The sequence below is a fragment of the Dipodomys ordii genome, unplaced genomic scaffold (assembly GCF_000151885.1).
Source record: "Dipodomys ordii isolate 6190 unplaced genomic scaffold, Dord_2.0 Scaffold56, whole genome shotgun sequence".
In the NCBI taxonomy this organism is placed as follows: Eukaryota; Metazoa; Chordata; class Mammalia; order Rodentia; family Heteromyidae; genus Dipodomys; species Dipodomys ordii.
In genome coordinates, this window is record NW_012267272.1 from 6,210,473 (window position 1) to 6,228,156 (window position 17,684).

General features: G+C 45.8%; 1 protein-coding gene across 2 annotated transcripts in view; it reads left to right on the forward strand.

Annotated features, from left to right (window-relative positions):
* The first annotated feature begins 13,812 nt into the window (after positions 1–13,812).
* Positions 13,813–17,684, forward strand: part of Ttc26 (tetratricopeptide repeat domain 26) — a 47,485-nt gene continuing 43,613 nt past the window's right edge. For both annotated transcript variants that reach the window (XR_001175249.1, XM_013021615.1), the window contains exons 1-2: positions 13,813–13,889; positions 16,843–16,980. Coding sequence is in view for 1 of the 2 variants with exons in the window: in XM_013021615.1 (XP_012877069.1) it covers positions 13,887–13,889; positions 16,843–16,980 (141 nt within the window). In the remaining variant the exon portion in view is untranslated. The remainder of the gene's footprint in view (positions 13,890–16,842; positions 16,981–17,684) is intronic.

The following is a 17,684-nucleotide window of genomic DNA, read 5'->3' on the forward strand; positions in this document are numbered from 1 at the left end:
AAAGCCGGAAGTGGCGCTGTGGCTCAAGTGGTAGAGTGCTAGCCTTGAGCTGAAGAGCTGAGGGACAGCGTCCAGGCCCAGAGTTCAGGCCCCACGACCCGACCCAAAAAAAAAGAAATACAAATAGAAATATAATCTTTTGTATGAAAACAAGCCAGACCTGGGTCCACATTATCTGACTCCATTGGCTGTACATGCTGCATCTATAGTTGGACTTTTTTGTGGTCTGACAGGTTCCTAGGGACCTTTTACTAGAAAATCACTTGAGTTCAATGAATTCATTGTATTTACTGATAACCTTCTATGCAGCCATAGATCAGCCACTCTGAACATGTAGACATCTAAGAAACATTCTCCCATACTCAAAGAATGTTTGGGGGAAACACAAATAAGTGTTAAAGTATACAGGAATCTAGGCTGGGAAGGTGGCTCAGAGGTAGAGTGCTTGCCTGGCATGCATGAGGCTCTGGGTTTGATTCCTTAGCATCACATAAGCAGAAAAAGCTGGAGGTGGTGCTGTGGCTCACATGGTAGAGTGCTAGCTTTGAGCTGAGGGACAGCACCCAGGCCCAGAGTTCAAGCCCCAAGATCAACAACAACAACAACAAAAAAGTATACAAGTATGTGGCTGAATGCCACAGCAGGCATTCAAGAGTTAAAGAATGAAGAGTTGTACAGGGAGTAAATAATTCCCCTCTATTTGAAGTCATAGAAATCAATTGGAGAGGCGGGCGCCGGTGGCTCACACCTGTAATCCTAGCTATGCAGGAGGCTGAGATCTGAGGATAACGGTTCAAAGCCAGCCTGGGCAGGAAAGTCCATGAGACTCTTATCTCCAATAAACCACTAGAAAACCAGAAGTGGCGCTGTGGCTCAAGCGGTAGAGCGCTCTCCTTGAGCTGAAGAACACAGGGACAGCGACCAAGCCCAGAGTTCAAGCCCCATGACCGACCAAAAAAGAAAAAAAATCAATTGGAGGACTGAGGAAATAGCTCAGTGGTAGAGTTCTTGCCTAACTTGCATGAGCCCCTGAGTTATTTCTATTCCCACAAACGTAGGCCTGTATGTAATTGTGTGTGTGTGTGTGTGTATAATAAGGCTTATCTCAAAAGAAACCATTTTGGTTGTGGAAGGGAAGGGCAAAGAAGATACTTAGGATTTTGGAAGAACGGAATTTTAGAACCATAGACATGGTCAACCTCTCAGGAAGGAGCTACTGACACGAACATAAGGCGCTGATGTGGCCAGGTGTGGTGGTACCTACCTATAATCCCAATCCTGGGAAGGCTAAGGCAGGAACATCAAGGAGAAAAAAAAGGGGGGAGTAGTAGAAGAATGCAGAGGAAACAGCACAGAAAGTCAAAGGAGATAGTCTATAGTCTATGTCAGACTGGGGAGCTCCCTGAGCAGGAGTCTACCCTGGGGGAAAAACAAAGTCCCATACATTGCTTTGGAGTCAGTGATGGAGCCACAAGGAAAATACCAGTTTGGCTGGAAAGTCACTCCAAAATAGTTAAGCCTGAAGGCTATCAGCAACACACTCCTGGAAACCAAGCAACAAGAATGTGAGTGTGGTGTCAGCTACAGTCCATGAGGGAAGGTCACGTGGTGCCAAGCATGAACAATAGTTGATACCACGTGATCCTCCTTCTCCATTGTACTAGGGAAGCAGCTCTTTTAGAACCTCTCTTCCTACAAGGAAACTCAGTTCTGGGAAACAAGTGCAATGGCCCTTATTCTATCCCCCCCCCCTGCCATACACACACACTATGGGTGCTAATACCCCTCACCCTGCTCTAGCACTTCAGCAGATCTTAGTAGCTACCAGACTGGGAGCCCCAGTGCTCATTCTTAAGGGGTCTAAGCACATTGTCCAGTAAAGGTGCTGTTTTTGTCGTAGTCATTCAATCACAGTTAAGCAAAGAACCAAGAGACACTTAAATCCATCCCTGGGGTTCCAAACACATTCCATTCTGTCCCCAGTATGGAACAACCGTACCTCCCTTAGCTGACTTTTCCTGAGATGGCCTTTCCTTTTCTTACCTCCTGCCCTCTAACCATTTAGCTAGCAGCCAGCACTTGGGAACCTCTGTTGTATCTATGGGCTAAAGTATGTCCATCTGGGGACCCTGGGCCTCTAACTCTACAGAATTCAGAATTGTGGGGACAGAAATGCCCAGTAAGTCACTGAAATGATGACCAGATTTTCCATTTCTCTTTGGACTGTATTATGACAGGACTCTGTTAAGTAAAGGTAGCTCTATGGCAAAAGTACGAACATCTGTTACTCATTATGTGTGAATAGGAATTATGTTCTGATTAGGGTAGACAAGAACACATTCATTAGATGAATGCTGCAAACCACATGCCTTAGGAGGCACAAATTTACGCTGGCAAAAATGCTATGTTCAGCACAGGAGGTGCAACGAGCAATAGTCTGTAGGTGTGGTCTAGGACTCATCCAGTTACTTCAGGATCCATACTGGAAAGGTAAACAGAGGTACAGCTCTGGGAAACTTCCTCATTCTTTATGTACTTAAGAGTAGCATTAAGCCGGGCGCCAGTGGCTCACGCCTATAATCCTAGCTACTCAGGAGGCTGAGATCTGAAGATCACGGTTCAAAGCCAGCCCGGACAGAAAAGTCCGTGAGACTCTTATCTCCAATAAACCACTTGAAAACCGGAAGTGGCACTGTGGCTTCCGTGGTAGAGCGCTAGCCTTGAGCTGAACAGCGCTAGCCTTGAGCTGAACAGCGCAGGGACAGCACCCAGGCCCAGAGTTCAAGCCCCACGACCGACAAAAAAAAAAGAGAAAAAAAGAGTAGCACTAGTCTCTGCCATATTTTCCATCCTACAACACAGTCACTATAAATCGTGACTATTTCATAGTTGTCTAGAGGGCGGGATACAATAACAGATGGTTCCTGTTGTTGTTGGTTGAGGGGCTTGAACTCAGGGCCTGGGTACTGTCCCTGAGCTCTTTTGCTCAAGGCTTAGTGTTCTACCACTTTGAGCCACAGCTCCACTACCAGTTTGTGAGTGGTTAATTAGAGATAAGAGTCTCACAGGGACTTATGTGCTCAGGCTGACTTTGAACTGCAATCCTCAGATCTCAGCTTCCTGAGTAGCTAGGATTACAGGCATGAGCCATGAGTGCCCTGCACTATTTTTGTTTGTTTTTGTTTACTGTTTTTTGTGTGCCAGTCCTGTGGTTTGAACTGAGGTCCCAGGTACTGTCCATGAGCTTTTGCTTGACTGTTGCTCTACTACTTGAACCTCACCTTTATTTCAGCTTTTTTGGTAGTTAATTGGAAATAAGAGCCTTAAGGACTTTCCTGCCCAAGATGGCCTTACCTGAATCTTCATATTTAAGCCTCCTGAGTAGCTGTGATTATAGGCATGAGCACTAGCACCTGGCTCGACTCCTGCCTTACAAGGCCAAAATGAATGTGATTAGCACAACTTATAAATACATCAGTCCCAATTATTTGACAAGTGATAGAGCTAAGGGGACTCAAGAACTCAGTAAGCTTGACCTTAGTAAGACTTCATTTGACTCATTCTCCTGTGGGGTTCATGAAGATGCTTCCAGTTTCTGGACAAAGGCTGACCTCTGACCTATGCCTAACACTCACTAAATTGTCTAGTTTTTCCTCTTTTCTCAGTGTTTCATCACTGCAGTAAATGGTGTCTGTCTAGGGAAAAGATTGGAAGAACCATTGCAATACATTGCTGACATGGTCTTGCCGGTCCTTCACCTGAGGAAAATAGCCGCTTTTCCAACTCAGTGGGTTCTGAGCTCAAGTATGGAGTCTGGGTAGGGAATTGTGATTATGTGGGGTGACTATTCTTCTAGTTGTTCTGCTTCTTGAATCTTGTTCTTTGAGGGGAGGGTATAGTACTATAGTTTGAACTCAGAGCCTGGTGTGTTATATGCAAGTGCTCTGTCACTGTGCCAAAGCCTCAGCCCTTTTTGCTTTTGTTTGTTTTTAGAGTAGGGGTTACACTATTTGCTTGCTCCAAGCTCAGACCATGATTCTCCTTTTTGTACCTTAGTAGTTGCTAGGATTACAAGTGACAGTTCATTCATTAGTAATATCTACCAGCACTACTGAGCTTTTTCTTTTCCTTTCCTTTCTTTCTTTCTTTCATTTATTTTTTTTATTTTTGGGGTCCGGTTGTGGGGTCTGAACTCTGGGCCTGGGCGCTGTCCCTCAGCTCTTCAGCTCAAGACTAGCGCTCTACCAGTTGAGCCACAGCACCACTTCTGGCTTTTTTCTTTTTGCTTATGTGGTGCTGAGGAATCGAACCCAGGGCCTCTTGCATGCAAGGCAAGCACTCTACCACTGAGCCTCCTTCCCAGCCCCTCTTTCTTTCTTTCTTTCTTTCTTTTTCTCTTTCTTTCTTTCTTTCCTTCTTTTTTTGTCAGTCCTGGGACCTGAACTCTGGGCCTGGGCACTGTCCCCCAACTCTTTAGCTCAAGGCTAGTGCTCTACCACTTGAACCGCAGAGCTACTTCTGGCTTTTTCTGCTTATGTTGTACTGAGGAATTGAACCCAGGGCCTCATGTGAGCAAGGCAAGCACTCTACCATTGAGCCATCTTCCCAGCCCCTGAGCTTTTTCTTTTTAGACAGGAGTTGTAATGTGTTGTTCAGGCTCCCCTCAAATTCACCCTCCTCTTGGCTCAGCCTTTTTTTTTTTTTTTTGTTAGTGGTAGGGCTTGAACTCAGGGCCTGGGAGCTGTCCTTGACCTTTTCTGCTCAAGGCTAGTGCTCTACCACTTTGATGCACAGCACCACTTCCACTTTTTCTGGAAGTTACTTGGAGATAAGAGTCTCACAGACTTTCTTGCCCTGGCTGGCTTTGAACTGTGATCCTCAGATCTCAACCTCCTGAGTAGCTAGGATTACAAGATTATCAGTGCCTGGCTTTCAATCTCCATCTTTATGTATTATCACTTTTTCATGCTTTAGGGAAACATCTTGGCAACTATCTGCAACATCTGGTCTTTGCCAGAATACTTCATGTTGTATCCTTAGTGGGCACTGAAGTCAGTAAATTCTTCCATATACAGTCGTATTTCCATTTATTTAACAGTTTTCTCAGAATGTTAACATTGGAGGGTTGGGGGAAGTTGGCTCAGTGGTAGAGCGCTTGCCTTGCATGCCTGAGGCCTTGGGTTCGATTCCTCAGCACCACATAAGCAAAAAGAAAAAAGCCGGAAGTGGTGCCGTGGCTCAAGTGGTAGAGTGCTAGCCTTGAGCTGAAGAGCTGAGGGACAGCGCCCAGGCCCAGAGTTCAGGCCCCACGACCGGACCAAAAAAAAAAAAAAAAAGAATGTTAACATTGGAAATCAGTATCTATAGTTTAAAAAAGTAGAACAAGTGACTGATAAGGGAAAAGAAAGAATTGTTAAGTAACCAAAGGAAGAATTTTTGTTGTTTGATTTTTCTTTTTTTTTAATTGTGTCTGTCTTTCTACTATTATTGTGTATCACTGTTATTGGATTGGATGATCTGGGCATATGTGGGAATCTGAAGGAAATGAATTGGAGGACAGTGCAAAGTTGGAGTTGACAGGGCACACTGGTATGAAATTAAGCTATATGAGCCACCAATCAGAGGGAAGCAAAACAAACATGGGCTATGATGAGTCTGCTATGCCAAGTCATAGAAATGAAAAGTACATAAACATTAGGGTTGAGTCAGATGGAATGTCCAAAGTCCATGCCAACAGGTGTTGGACGGGAGATATGGGAGTGGACAGAAGCTGCAATCTAGAGATCAGATAAAAGGAGAAGGGAAAAGGCTGGGACAGGGTGGAGGCAGCAGACGCAGGGGTTTTCCCTACTGACTCGAGTAGTCAGCTGGCCCTCAATGACTTTGCCTCAAGACATTTGCACCCTTGGGCAGGTACCTGAATGGGACTTATTTTTGTAATCAGTAAGATAGTATAGAAATAACAGTCCGACTTCTAAGATTAAGTCAGGCTTCTTTTTTTTATTGTTTTTTATTGTAAAAATACTGTACAGAAGGGTTACAATTACATGGGCAAGACAATGAGTACATTTCTTATCAAGCATTGTAGCCTCCTCCTTTGTTTCCCCTTCCATCCTTTCCCATCCTCCCCCCAAGTCAGGCTTCTTCATTGCCTTTTTTGAGATCCTTTGCTCTGGGGAAGCTGAACGTTAGGGTTGTGCTTACTCAGCTGTCCTAGGAAGAGGTCCCAGTTGCAAGTGAAGTAAGCCCTCCCCAAACAGCCAGCACGAACACAGCTCCTCTGTGAGCCTTCCTTCCTTCGATTCCTTTCCCTTCCTTCCTTCCTTTTTGTACAGTACTGACACTTGAACTCAGGGTCTTGAACTCTTTGTCAGCTTTGTTTTTTGCTCAAGGCTGGCCTCTACCACTTGAGCCACATCTTCACTTCCAGTGTTTCCATGGTAAACTGGAGATGATAGTTGAGGCAGGATAGACTAGGGGAAATCAGACGTGGTAAAAAGCTACCAGGAATTCAAAAATCTTAAGCTTAAATACAGGAGATAGTCATTCTACTTTCATTCATTTATTCATTCTACTTCCCAGCTGTACTTCCTTTAAGATTAGGGGAGAAGGGCTGGGAAGGTGGCTCAGTGGTAGAGCATTTGCCTTGCATGCCTGAGGCCTGAGTTCGATTCCTTAGCACCACATAAGCAAAAAGAAAAAAGCTGGAAGTGGCACTGTAAAGCGCTAGCCTTGAGGTGAAGAGCTGAGGGACAGTGCCCAGGCCCAGAGTTCAGGCCCCACGACTGGACCCCCCCCCAAAAAAAAAAGATTAGGGGACAAGCCGGGTGCCAGTGGCTCACGCCTGTAATCCTAGCTACTCAGGGGGCTGAGATCTGAGGATCATGGTTCAAAGCCAGCCCGGGCAGGAAAGTCCGTGAGACTCTTATCTCCAATAAACCACTAGGAAACCAGAAGTGGTGCTGTGGCTCAAGCAGTAGAGTGCTTGCCTTGAGCTGAAGAGCGCAGGGACAGCACCCAAGCCCAGAGTTCAAGCCCTACCACCGACCAAAAAAAAAAGATTAAGGGATAGAAGTCATTTAGGAGAAAATGAGGCAACTCAGAAACAAGGTATTTAAAAACATAGAAGCTTGGGGCTGGGAAGGTGGCTCAGTGGTAGAGCGCTTGCCTTGCATGCATGAGGCCCTGGGTTTGATTCCTGAGCTACCACATAAGCAGGGAAAACAAAGCCGGAAGTGGTGTTATGGCTCAAGTGGTAGAGCACTAGCCTTGAGCTGAAGAGCTGAGGGACAGTGCCCAGGCCCAGAGTTCAGGCCCCACGACCCCAGACCCCCTCCTCCCCCAAAAAAAGTAGAAGCAAGCCGGGCTCCGGTGGCTCACGCCTGTAATCCTAGCTACTCAGGAGGCTGAGATCTGAGGATCACAGTTCAAAGCCAGCCCAGGCAGGAAAGTCCATGAGACTTATCTCCAATAAACCACTAGAAAACTAGTAGTGGCGCTGTTGCTTCAGCGGTAGAGTGCTTGCCTTGAGCTGAACAGAATGTGCCTCCTCTTTTCTGCTTGTCTGTCTGCTTGCTTACTTAATCAGTAAAGCTCTGACCAGTTTTCTTACCATTGTGACTTGTCCAGAAATACATATCTGCGATCGAAGTCAAGAACTCTAATTGAAGAGTCCCTACTTTTTTTTTGGTCCAGTCTTGGGGCCTGAACTCTGGGCCTGGGCGCTGTCCCTCAGCTCTTCAGCTCAAGGCTAGTGCTCTACCACTTGAGCCATAGTGCCACTTCCGCCTTTTTTCTTTTTGCTTATGTGGTGCTGAGGAATCGAACCCAGGGCCTCAGGCATGTAAGGCAAGCGCTCTACCACTGAGCCACCTTCCCAGCCCAGAGTCCCTACTTTTAAAGGGAAACTTCAAAACCTTCACCTGCATCTGGTGCCAGTCTCATGGACTTTTCTACCTGGAAAGGATCTGTAGTCTTCAGATTCCAGCCTTCTGAGTAGCTAGGATTACAGGTGTGAGTCACCAGAGTCCAGTTCACTAACATTTCTTAATGTGTTGATGTTCCCTTAGCAACTCATAGCCTGGTGAAAGGTGGGATGTGATTTACACAGTGGGTCTAAGGGTCAGCATAGCCACTCACCAGAGTGAAATTGGAGAAACAGAGATTCAAGAACATTGCTCTGAGTTCAAAGCTGGATTGATTAGCTTTAAAACAAAAATCAGGTTTACTAAGATGCAATTTACATATCATAAAATTCACTTGTTTTGTTGTACATTTCAATTATTTCTTTTTAGTACTTTTACATTCATACAGCTATCATCACAATACAAATTATTTTTATCAACAGAAATCACTGTTCTAAAAGCTGTAGATGATGAAACATAGTTGTTAAACTCCAGGCCCAAAGTCCAAGAGTCCCATGTCAGGGCTGGCCACTCACCCTCATATGCCAAATAAAGATATAAGTTGAGGGCTGGGAAGGTGGCTCAGTGGTAGAGTGCTTGCCTCGCATGCATGAGGTCCTGGGTTCGATTCCTTAGCACCACATAAACAGAAAAAGCCAGAAGTGGTGCTGTGGCTCAAGTGGTAGAATGCTAGCCTTAAGCTGAAGAGCTGAGGGACAGTGCCCAGGCCCAGGATTCAGGCCCCACAACCAACCAAAAAAAAAAAAAAAGAAAAGAAAAAGAAATAAGATGAAAGACAGTGAAAGGAGATTTATTACATGGCAGCGATGGGAAGACAGCACTTCAGTACATCTTCAGCCATCTTCAGAGGTACAAACACTAGCTTCAGGTCAAATAGGAAGATCTGCAGGCTAGAGGTAAGAAAGATCTGCAGAGTTTAAACAGTCCCAGGTCCCAGGCATGGCCTGCGTGGTGGGCCATTAGCTCAGTCTTTGTCTTTGGTGAAATTCTGGAGATGTTTTTACTTTATTACTGGAACAGAACTGGAACAATGTGATCTCCTGCATTTTTGGTTGTTTGCTTTAAGATAAGAAGAAGCCATTGCTTGTTTGAGCAGCAGTTTGCCTTCCATAAAAGGTGGTTATCTGAATCTTTCCTTTCCTCCTGCAAACAGATGATTTAAAAGGGACTGAAGTAAAGAAAAGCTCAGCTCAGATAGCATTGGCACTGGTGGCTCACACCTGTAATCCTAGCTACTCAGGAGGCTGAGATCTGAGGATCATAGTTCAAAGCCAGCCCAAGCAGGAAAGTCCATGAGACTCTTATCTCCAATTAACCAGGAGAAAACCGGAAGTGGCACTGTGGCTCAAGTGATAGAGTGCTAGCTTTGAGCTGAAGAGCTGAGGGACAGCGACTAGGCCTAGAGTTCAAGCCCCACGACCAACAGAAGAAAAAAAAAGAGGCACAGATAGCTGAGACCTATAATCTGCTACTTGGGAGGCTGAGATCTGAGGATCACAGTTCAAAGGCAACCCAGGCAGGAAAATCTATGAGACTCCTCTTTCCAATGAACCACCAGAAAACAGGAAGTGGTGCTGTGACTCAATGTGGTAGAATGCTAGCCTTGAGCAAAAAAAGCTCAGAGAGGGGCTGGGAAGGTGGCTCAGTGGTAGAGCTCTTGCCTTGCATGCATGAGGCCCTGGGTTCGATTCCTCAGCACCACATAAGCAAAAAGAAAAAAGCCCGAAGTGGCACTGTGGCTCAAGTGGTAGAGCACTAGCCTTGAGCTGAAGAGTTGAGGGACAGCGTCTAGGCCCCACGACCGGACCCAAAAAAAAACCAAAACTCAGAGACAGTGCCCAGGATCTGAGTTCAAGTCCCATGACCGACACACACACACATATACACACACAGAAAAAAGGCACAGATAGAAATGGGGAGATAAGGGGAGGCAACTATTAGTTAATTCAGAGGATCCAGTGAAAGCATCTTCTTAAAATCCCCTCTTATACTGGAATAATAACTTCTTTGGTGTATTCAATACTCTTTCAAACTATAGCTGCATCTCAAAGAACCTCTCAAAAGTCAGAGACTAAGAGCAACACACTAAACTTTTAGAAATCAGCAATCACTTCCATTGATTTAGCAATTTTAGCAGAGTACTTTCTGACATTATCAGCAATACTCCTGTAGACTCTGGTGAGAAGGCCTTGCATTGGGCTCTACACTGTTACTGCACCCTGAACTAGGTGTGGAGTCCATGGGGCAGAGGGAAGCTTACACATTCCCCACAACCATGCCATGATGCTCAGGACTCTGAATTCCCTGTCCATATGACTTCAAACTTATTTCCACAGTGGGGGAGGTCTCTTCCCTGCTCCTGTCATCTTTTTAGGTCTATCATAAAATGGTAGTTCCCAATAGAGTTGGGTGATTAGAGATTGGATCTGTGGACTGAGTATACATGGACACACACACACACACACACACACACACACACACACACACACACACACACTTCTTATTGTATGGAATGGCGTCTAGATATATCTGAAGGGGTATTGGCTGGGAATTGGAGATCTTTGCACTGCCATAGTCAGCACAAAATTTTGAGAAATCTGAACTTCTTCATAGTGGTATATTTTTGTCAGTGTAAAAAGATAAAACATTTTGGCTGGGAAGATGGCTCAGTGGTAGAGTGCTTGCTTTACATGCATGAGGCCCTGGGTTCAATTCCTCAGCACTACATAGACAGAAAAAGTCAGAAGTGGCATTGTGGCTCAACTGGTAAAACACTTGCCTTGAGCTGAAGAGCTGAGGGACAGCACACAGGCCCAGAGTTCAGGCCCCATGACTTACATAAATAAATAAATAAACAAAATATTTTATTTAGCTGTGGGCAGTAACTCGTCCCTGTAATCCTACCTACTCAGGACTCTGAGATCTAAGGATCCAGACTTGAAGCCAGCTCAGACAGGAAAATCCTCAAGACTTATCTCCAATTAACCACCAAGGAGCCAAAAGTGAAACTGTGTCTCAAGTGGTAGAGTGCCAGCCTTGAGCAAAAAAGCTAAGAAGGGGCTGGGAAGTTGGCTCAGTGGTAGAGCGCTTGCCTCACATGCATGAGGCCCTGGGTTCATTTCCTCAGCACCACAGAAGCAGAAAAAAGCCAGGTGTGGCACTGTGGCTCAAGTGGTTCAGCCTTGAGCTGAAGAGCTGAGGGACAGCACCCAGGCCCAGAGTTCAGTCCCCACAACTGATCTCCCCCCACAAAAAAAAAAGCTAAGAGATGCCAGTCAGGACAGAGTTTAAGCCCCAGTACTGGCACAAACATACAAAATATTTTTGTAATCCTTGTATGACTTCATTAATATGACATAACCAAAATAGTCACATCTATAGACAGAAAGCAGATTAGTGATCACTAGAGGCTAGGGAGAGGATAGAATGATAAGGGACATGGGGTTCCTTTCTGGGATGATGAAAATGTTCCAGAGTGAATAGTGGTAATCTATCTACGCACAAGAGAGTGAATATATTGAAAAGCCACAGATATACACTTCTTAAAAAATTATGATTGGGGCTGGGAAGGTGGCTCAGTGGTAGAGCGTTTGCCTTGCATGCCTGAGGCCCTGGGTTCAATTCCTCAGCACCACATAAGCAAAAAGAAAAAAGCCAGAAGTGGTGCTGTGGCTCAAGTGGTAGGGCACTAGCCTTGAGCTGAAGAGCTGAGGGACAGTGCTCAGGCCCAGAATTCAGGCTCCACAACTGGACCAAAAAATAAAAATAAAAAAATTATGATTTGAATGGCATTGTAGTTAAGCTGTGAAAAATATGTATAGAGAATACTGCTGTAAATGGGAGCCAAAATTTTTTTTGTTTTAAACCTAACCCAAAGTGGGGCTATTTCTGAAGTTTTTGTTTTGTTTTGTTTTGCCAGTCCTGGTGCTTGAAATCAGAGCCTGGGCACTCCACCTGAGCTTCTTTGGCTCAAGGCTAGCACTCTACCACTTGAGCCACAACGTCACTTGCAGCTTTTCTGTTAATGTGGCACTGAGGAATCAAATCCAGGGCTTCATGCATGCTAGGTAAGCACTTTACCACTAAGCCACATTCCTGGCCCTATTTCTGAGTTTGAAAGCAAAAAATTAAAAATACAGTGCTGGTAAATGAGTGTGTGTGTGTGTGTGTGTGTGTGTGTGTGCTGGGAGCAGGGCTCACTTGGGCCACAGTTCCACTTCTGGTTTCTGCTGGTTAGTTGGAGATAATAGTCTGCCTGGGTGCCAGTGGCTCACGCTTATAATCCTAACTACGTTGAAGGCTGAGTTTGAGGATCGTGGTTCAAAGTCAGCCAGGGCAGGAAAGGCCCTGAGACTCTTTTTTCCAATTTGCCACCAGAAAACCAGAAGTGTTGCTGTGGCTCCATGTGGTAGAGTGCTAACTTTGAACAAAAGAGCTCAAGGATAGTGCCCAAGCCCTATATTCAAGCCCCATGACTGACCCCCCTCCCCCCCAAAAAAAAGTCTCCTAGACTTTCTTACCCAGTCTGGCTTCCAGTGTTCAGCCTTGTGATTTGCTAGGATTACAGTCATAAGCCACCAGTGTCTAGCTTAATTTGTGCATCTTTGGGGTGTAAATATGTGCCTCTCAGTGTCCAGTTCAACTAATCAAGCTTGTTATATACAAAAAGTATATACCCATCTGTGAATTAAGGTAAGTAGTCATTCACTCTCTAACTGATTTCAAGAGGAGACAACAAGATGTACTGAGGCTGGAGCTGAAGGACTATGCAAATGGAGTTAAGAAGTGACAGCAAGCTTTCCATGCACTTAAGGTATACTTGAGTCTCATTAGGCTAGTTGTTCAAGATGGTGTGCACAATATTTCACTAAGCCCAATTGTTAGTATTATTAAGATGTTAGGTCTGGGGCTGGGAAGGTGGCTGAGGCTGGGAAGGCCACCCTACCAGGCCTAAGACGTTAATTCTTTTAGTCTGCTGATTTATTTATTTATTTAGGCGGCTCCTGGGGCTTGAACCCAGGGCCTGGGCGCTGTTCCGGAGCCACTTTGTGTTCAAGGTTTGCGCTCTACCCCTTGGGCCACCGAACTACTTCCGTCCTTTTCTGAGTAGTGTGTGGGAGATAAGAGTCTCACGATCCTCAGACCTCAGCCTCCCCAGTAGCTAGGATTACAGGCGTGGGCCACGGGCGCCCAACTTAGTCTGTTGATTTCGAGGGTTTGATTAGATGTTCTCTAAGGTCTCTTGCAACTCCACCATCCCCTGACTCAGCGCATTTGAGGGCTGGGAAGGTGGCTCAGTGGTAGAGAGCTTGCCTTGCATGCCTGAGGCCCTGAGTCCGATTCTCAGCGCATTTGCGAGCTACCTTGGTTAAATTCAGTCGTCGTCCTCTCAGTACACGTTTCTTTCGGCTCCTCATTGTGTGTAGGTGTACTGAAGCCGAAGAGCCCTGTGGATGCCACTTCCGCCTCCAAAGGGCAGCTCCCTCGGCTCAGCACAACAATTAATATAACTCAATAAAATTCAGTCCTTCCCCCACCAGCCTGGGCTGGGCTGGGGTCCAGACAGAGCCAGGAGCCGCCACAGGGCCCAGCAGCCTCCAAGACGGAAGTGGTCCTTGAAAATGGCCGTCCCAGGAAACATGCATGTTAAAAACTCTGTCATTCTAATTCGTGCTTTCCTAAACTCAAACGTGGAGACACGGCGCAACTTTCGCTGTTAGCACAAACAGAGATGGTACTCCTCACCCGGCAAGAAAGGATCCTCCACCCTGAGCCAGGAAAGGGAGAGGCGCGGAACCAAGATGCGGAGTGGCCTGTGTTTCCGGCGAGCCCTATTTCCGGCAGAACCGGCCTCCGGGAGCCGTTGCCTGGAGACGGAGCTTGCAGAGTAGATGCGGCGACGCGCCCTAGCTCGGCCTTTGCTCGCCATCTGCAGACGGGGTTCTCAGGACTGGCGCCAAGATGGTGAGTGGCTTCTAATGATAAGGGAGAACTTTGAGTAGGTCCTGGGACCTGAGGTCAAAGATTCCCAGCACACTTTTGGGAAAACTCTAGGTGTGACACCAGGGGGCGGGGGGAGGTTCCTTGTGCACCCCGATTCCCACAGGGGAAAGGAAGGGAGACGAATGTAAAACCTGGATGTTTTCTTCTCTCCTGCTTCATTTCCCACACATTGGATGGAAAACTGTACGAGGGGACTCCGAGATGGCATGTGAATAGAGAAGTTGGGACTAGTTGGTTCAGCTAAGTGCATGATGATAGATCTTTGAGGGGAAAAAAAGGGGGGGTGAGTCTTTGAGTAGCTTCTTCTGGATTTGACTTGTAAATTGTTGTTGTTGTTGTTGTTGTTTTTTGGGTCCGGTCGTGGGGCCTGAACTCTGGGCCTGGGCGCTGCGCTGTCCCTCAGCTCTTCAGCTCAAGGCTAGTGCTCTACCACTTGAGCTACAGCACCATTTCTGGCATTTTCTGCTTATGTGGTGCTGAGGAATCGAACCCAGGGCCTCAGGCATGCAAGGCAAGCGCTCTACCACTGAGCCACCTTCCCAGCCCTTGACTTGTAAATTGTGAAGCTGTCACTCTTGAAAACTGACGGTCAGTCTGGGAAGGTGGCTCAGTGGTAGAGTGCTTGCCTTGCATGCACAGGCCCTGCATTAGATTCCTCAGCACAGAAAAAGCCGGAAGTGATGCCATGGCTCAAGTGGTAGAGCGCTAGCCTGCAGCTGAAGAGCTGAGGGACAGTGCCCAGGCCTAGAGTTCAGGACCCATGACTGACCAAAAAAAAACAAAAACAAAAACTGACCGTCAGAATTGGATGTAAAGTTACTTGCCTTTAAGGATATATCTATATCAATATCTACATCTATATCTATCTTTGCTGGCGGGGATGTGGGGGAAAGGGAACCCTATTGCACTGTTGCTGGGACTGTAAACTAGTACAAGCACTCTGGAAAGGCAGTTTGGAGGATCCTCTAAAAACTAAACATAGAACTTCCCTATGGCCCTGCCATACCACTCTTGGACATTTACCCAGAACATTTTAAGACAGGAAACGGTGAAGGTACTTGCTATTCACAACAACCAAGTTATGGAAATAGGCCAGATGCCCCACAACAACAGACAAGTGGATCAAGAAAATGTGGGATGTACACACAATGAAATTTTACTCATTTATTAGAAAAAAATAAGATTTATCATTTGCAGAGAAATGGATGGACCTGAACAAATCATGCAAAGTGAGGTAAGCCAAGCTCAGCAAGACAGATTGCACATTTTCTCTCATATGTGGAAGCTAGACCTCAAATATAACTAGACATGATAACTTATACAGGACTCTTGGCATTTACACACAGACTAAAGGGGGGTATCTTTAGGAGAGGAACTCAAAGGGTAACTACTCTGGACATTTAAAATACTATTTGTGGGGCTGGGAAGTTGGCTCAGTGGTAGAGCACTTGCCTTGCATGCTCAAGGCCCTGGGTTCGATTCCTCAGCACCATATAAGCAAAAAGAAAAAAGCTGGAAGTGGCGCTGTGGCTCAAGTGGTAGAGCGCTAGCCTTGAGCTGAAGAGCTGAGGGACAGCGCCCAGGCCCAGAGTTCAGGCCCCACGACCGGACCCCCCCCAAAAAATAAAAAAAATAAAAAAAATACATTTGTCAAAACGAACTCCTGGGGGCTGGGAAGGTGGCTCAGTGGTAGAGCGCTTGCCTTGCATGCCTGAGGCCCTGGGTTTGATTCCTCAGCACCATATAAGCAAAAAGAAAAAAGCCGGAAGTGGCGCTGTGGCTCAAGTGGTAGAGTGCTAGCCCTGAGCTGAAGAGCTGAGGGACAGCGTCCAGGCCCAGAGTTCAGGCCCCACGACTGTAAAAAAAAAAAAAAAAACGAACTCCTGGAAATGAAAATGTTGGTGTTTGTTGTTGTGGTTGGTGGTGGTGGTATTTGTGTGTTTACTTTGGGTTTTCTTTCTGTGCGGTAAAGGAGATATGCAGAAAGGGAGGAAGGAAGGGTGAATAAATATAGTCATGCTATTCAGTATACACTATGTGGAAAATGATTTATGTAACTTGTGGATAGGGATGAGAGGAAACTGGGGGAGAGCAAAGGAAGGCATGACACTGCCCCCCCCCCAAAGAGAGAAATATACTCATCACCTGACTTATAAAATGGTCATCCCTCTGTAAAACACCTCAATAATAAAAATAATTTCATTTGTTTTTGTTGGTCATGGGGTTTTAACTCAGGGCCTAGGCCCTGTCTCTGACCTTTTTGCTCAAGGCTAGCACTCTACCACTTTGAACCACAGCACCACTTCAGGTTTTCTGGTGGTTAATTGGAGATAAGAATCTCATGGCCTTTCCTGCCTGTACTGGTTTTAAATTACAATCCTCAGATCTCAGCTTCCTGACTAGCTATGATTACAGGTAGAAGCCACCAGCACCCGGCTAAATTTTTTTGTTTTGGGGGGCCAGTCCTAGGGTCTCTGTCTGTGTGCTCAGGGCTAGTGCTTTACCACTTGAGCCACAGTGCCACTTCTGGCTTTTTCTGAGTAGTTTATTGGAGATAACAGTCTTGTGGACTTTCTTGCCTGGGCTGGCTTCTAACCATGATCCACAGATCTCAGCCTCATGAATAGCTAGGATTATAAGCATGAGCCACCAGTGCCAGGCTTTTTTTTTTTTTGCCAGTCCTGGGGCTTGAACTCAGGGCCTGGGAACTGTCCCTGAGCTTCTTTTGCTCAAGGCTAACACTCTATCACTTGAGCCACAGTGCTACTTCTGGCTTTTTCTATTTATGTGGTACTGAGGAATTGAACCCAAGCTTCACACATGGTAGGCAAACACTTTTACCACTAAACCACATCCCCAGCCCCTAGTTGTTGTTCTTGTTGTTTTGAATGTACTTTTGTTACTCCTTTTGCAGATGCTTTCAAGAGCCAAACCTGCAGTAGGTGGGGAACCACAGCACACTGACAGAAGAAAGAAGAAAGGTAGGAAGATTCCAAAACTAGAGGAGCTACTTTCACAAAGAGATTTCACTGGAGCTATTACTCTCTTAGAGGTAATGTCCAAAGATGGCTTGCTTCTTGGTCTGATGAATACCTGACTTGATACCAGGGCTGGGGTGAATGCTGTTTACTCTGGGGTTTCTTCAACAAAGCCCCTACTAAATCTACTTGGCCACAGATTCCAGATTCCAAGTTAAGTATAAACCTCATTGAAGATTTTTAAAAAAAGTAGTATTTGTTGAAAGCCAACTTTTTGTTTTCTTTTTCTGTTGAGAGTCTTGGGATTTGAACTGGATGCTTCATGTTGCTAGACATGCCTTCTATTGCTTGAGCTATGCCTCCAGCCCAAGGGCTAAATTTGGATTATGTTTAGTCCTATAGAGGATGGAACTAACCTACACATGTAGAGACACATAACTTTAAATAATTCTACTGTGCTTATTTTGAAAGTACCGTATACCCAGAAAGTATTTCAATAGTTTATGAAAGTAATTCTCAAAAAAGCAATACCTGGAGTTGAATCTAGGGCCTCAGGCAAATGTTCTACCATTGATCTACTTGCACAGCCCCAGGAGTTCTTTCCTTTTAAAATGTACTAGAGGGGCTGGGAAGTTGGCTCAGTGGTAGAGCACTTGCCTTGCATGCATCAGGCCCTGGGTTCTATTCCTCAGCACCACATAAGCAGAAAAAAATTAAAAAAGCTGGAAGTGGCGCTGTGGCTCAAGTGGTAGAGCACTAGCCTTGTGCTGAAGAGTTG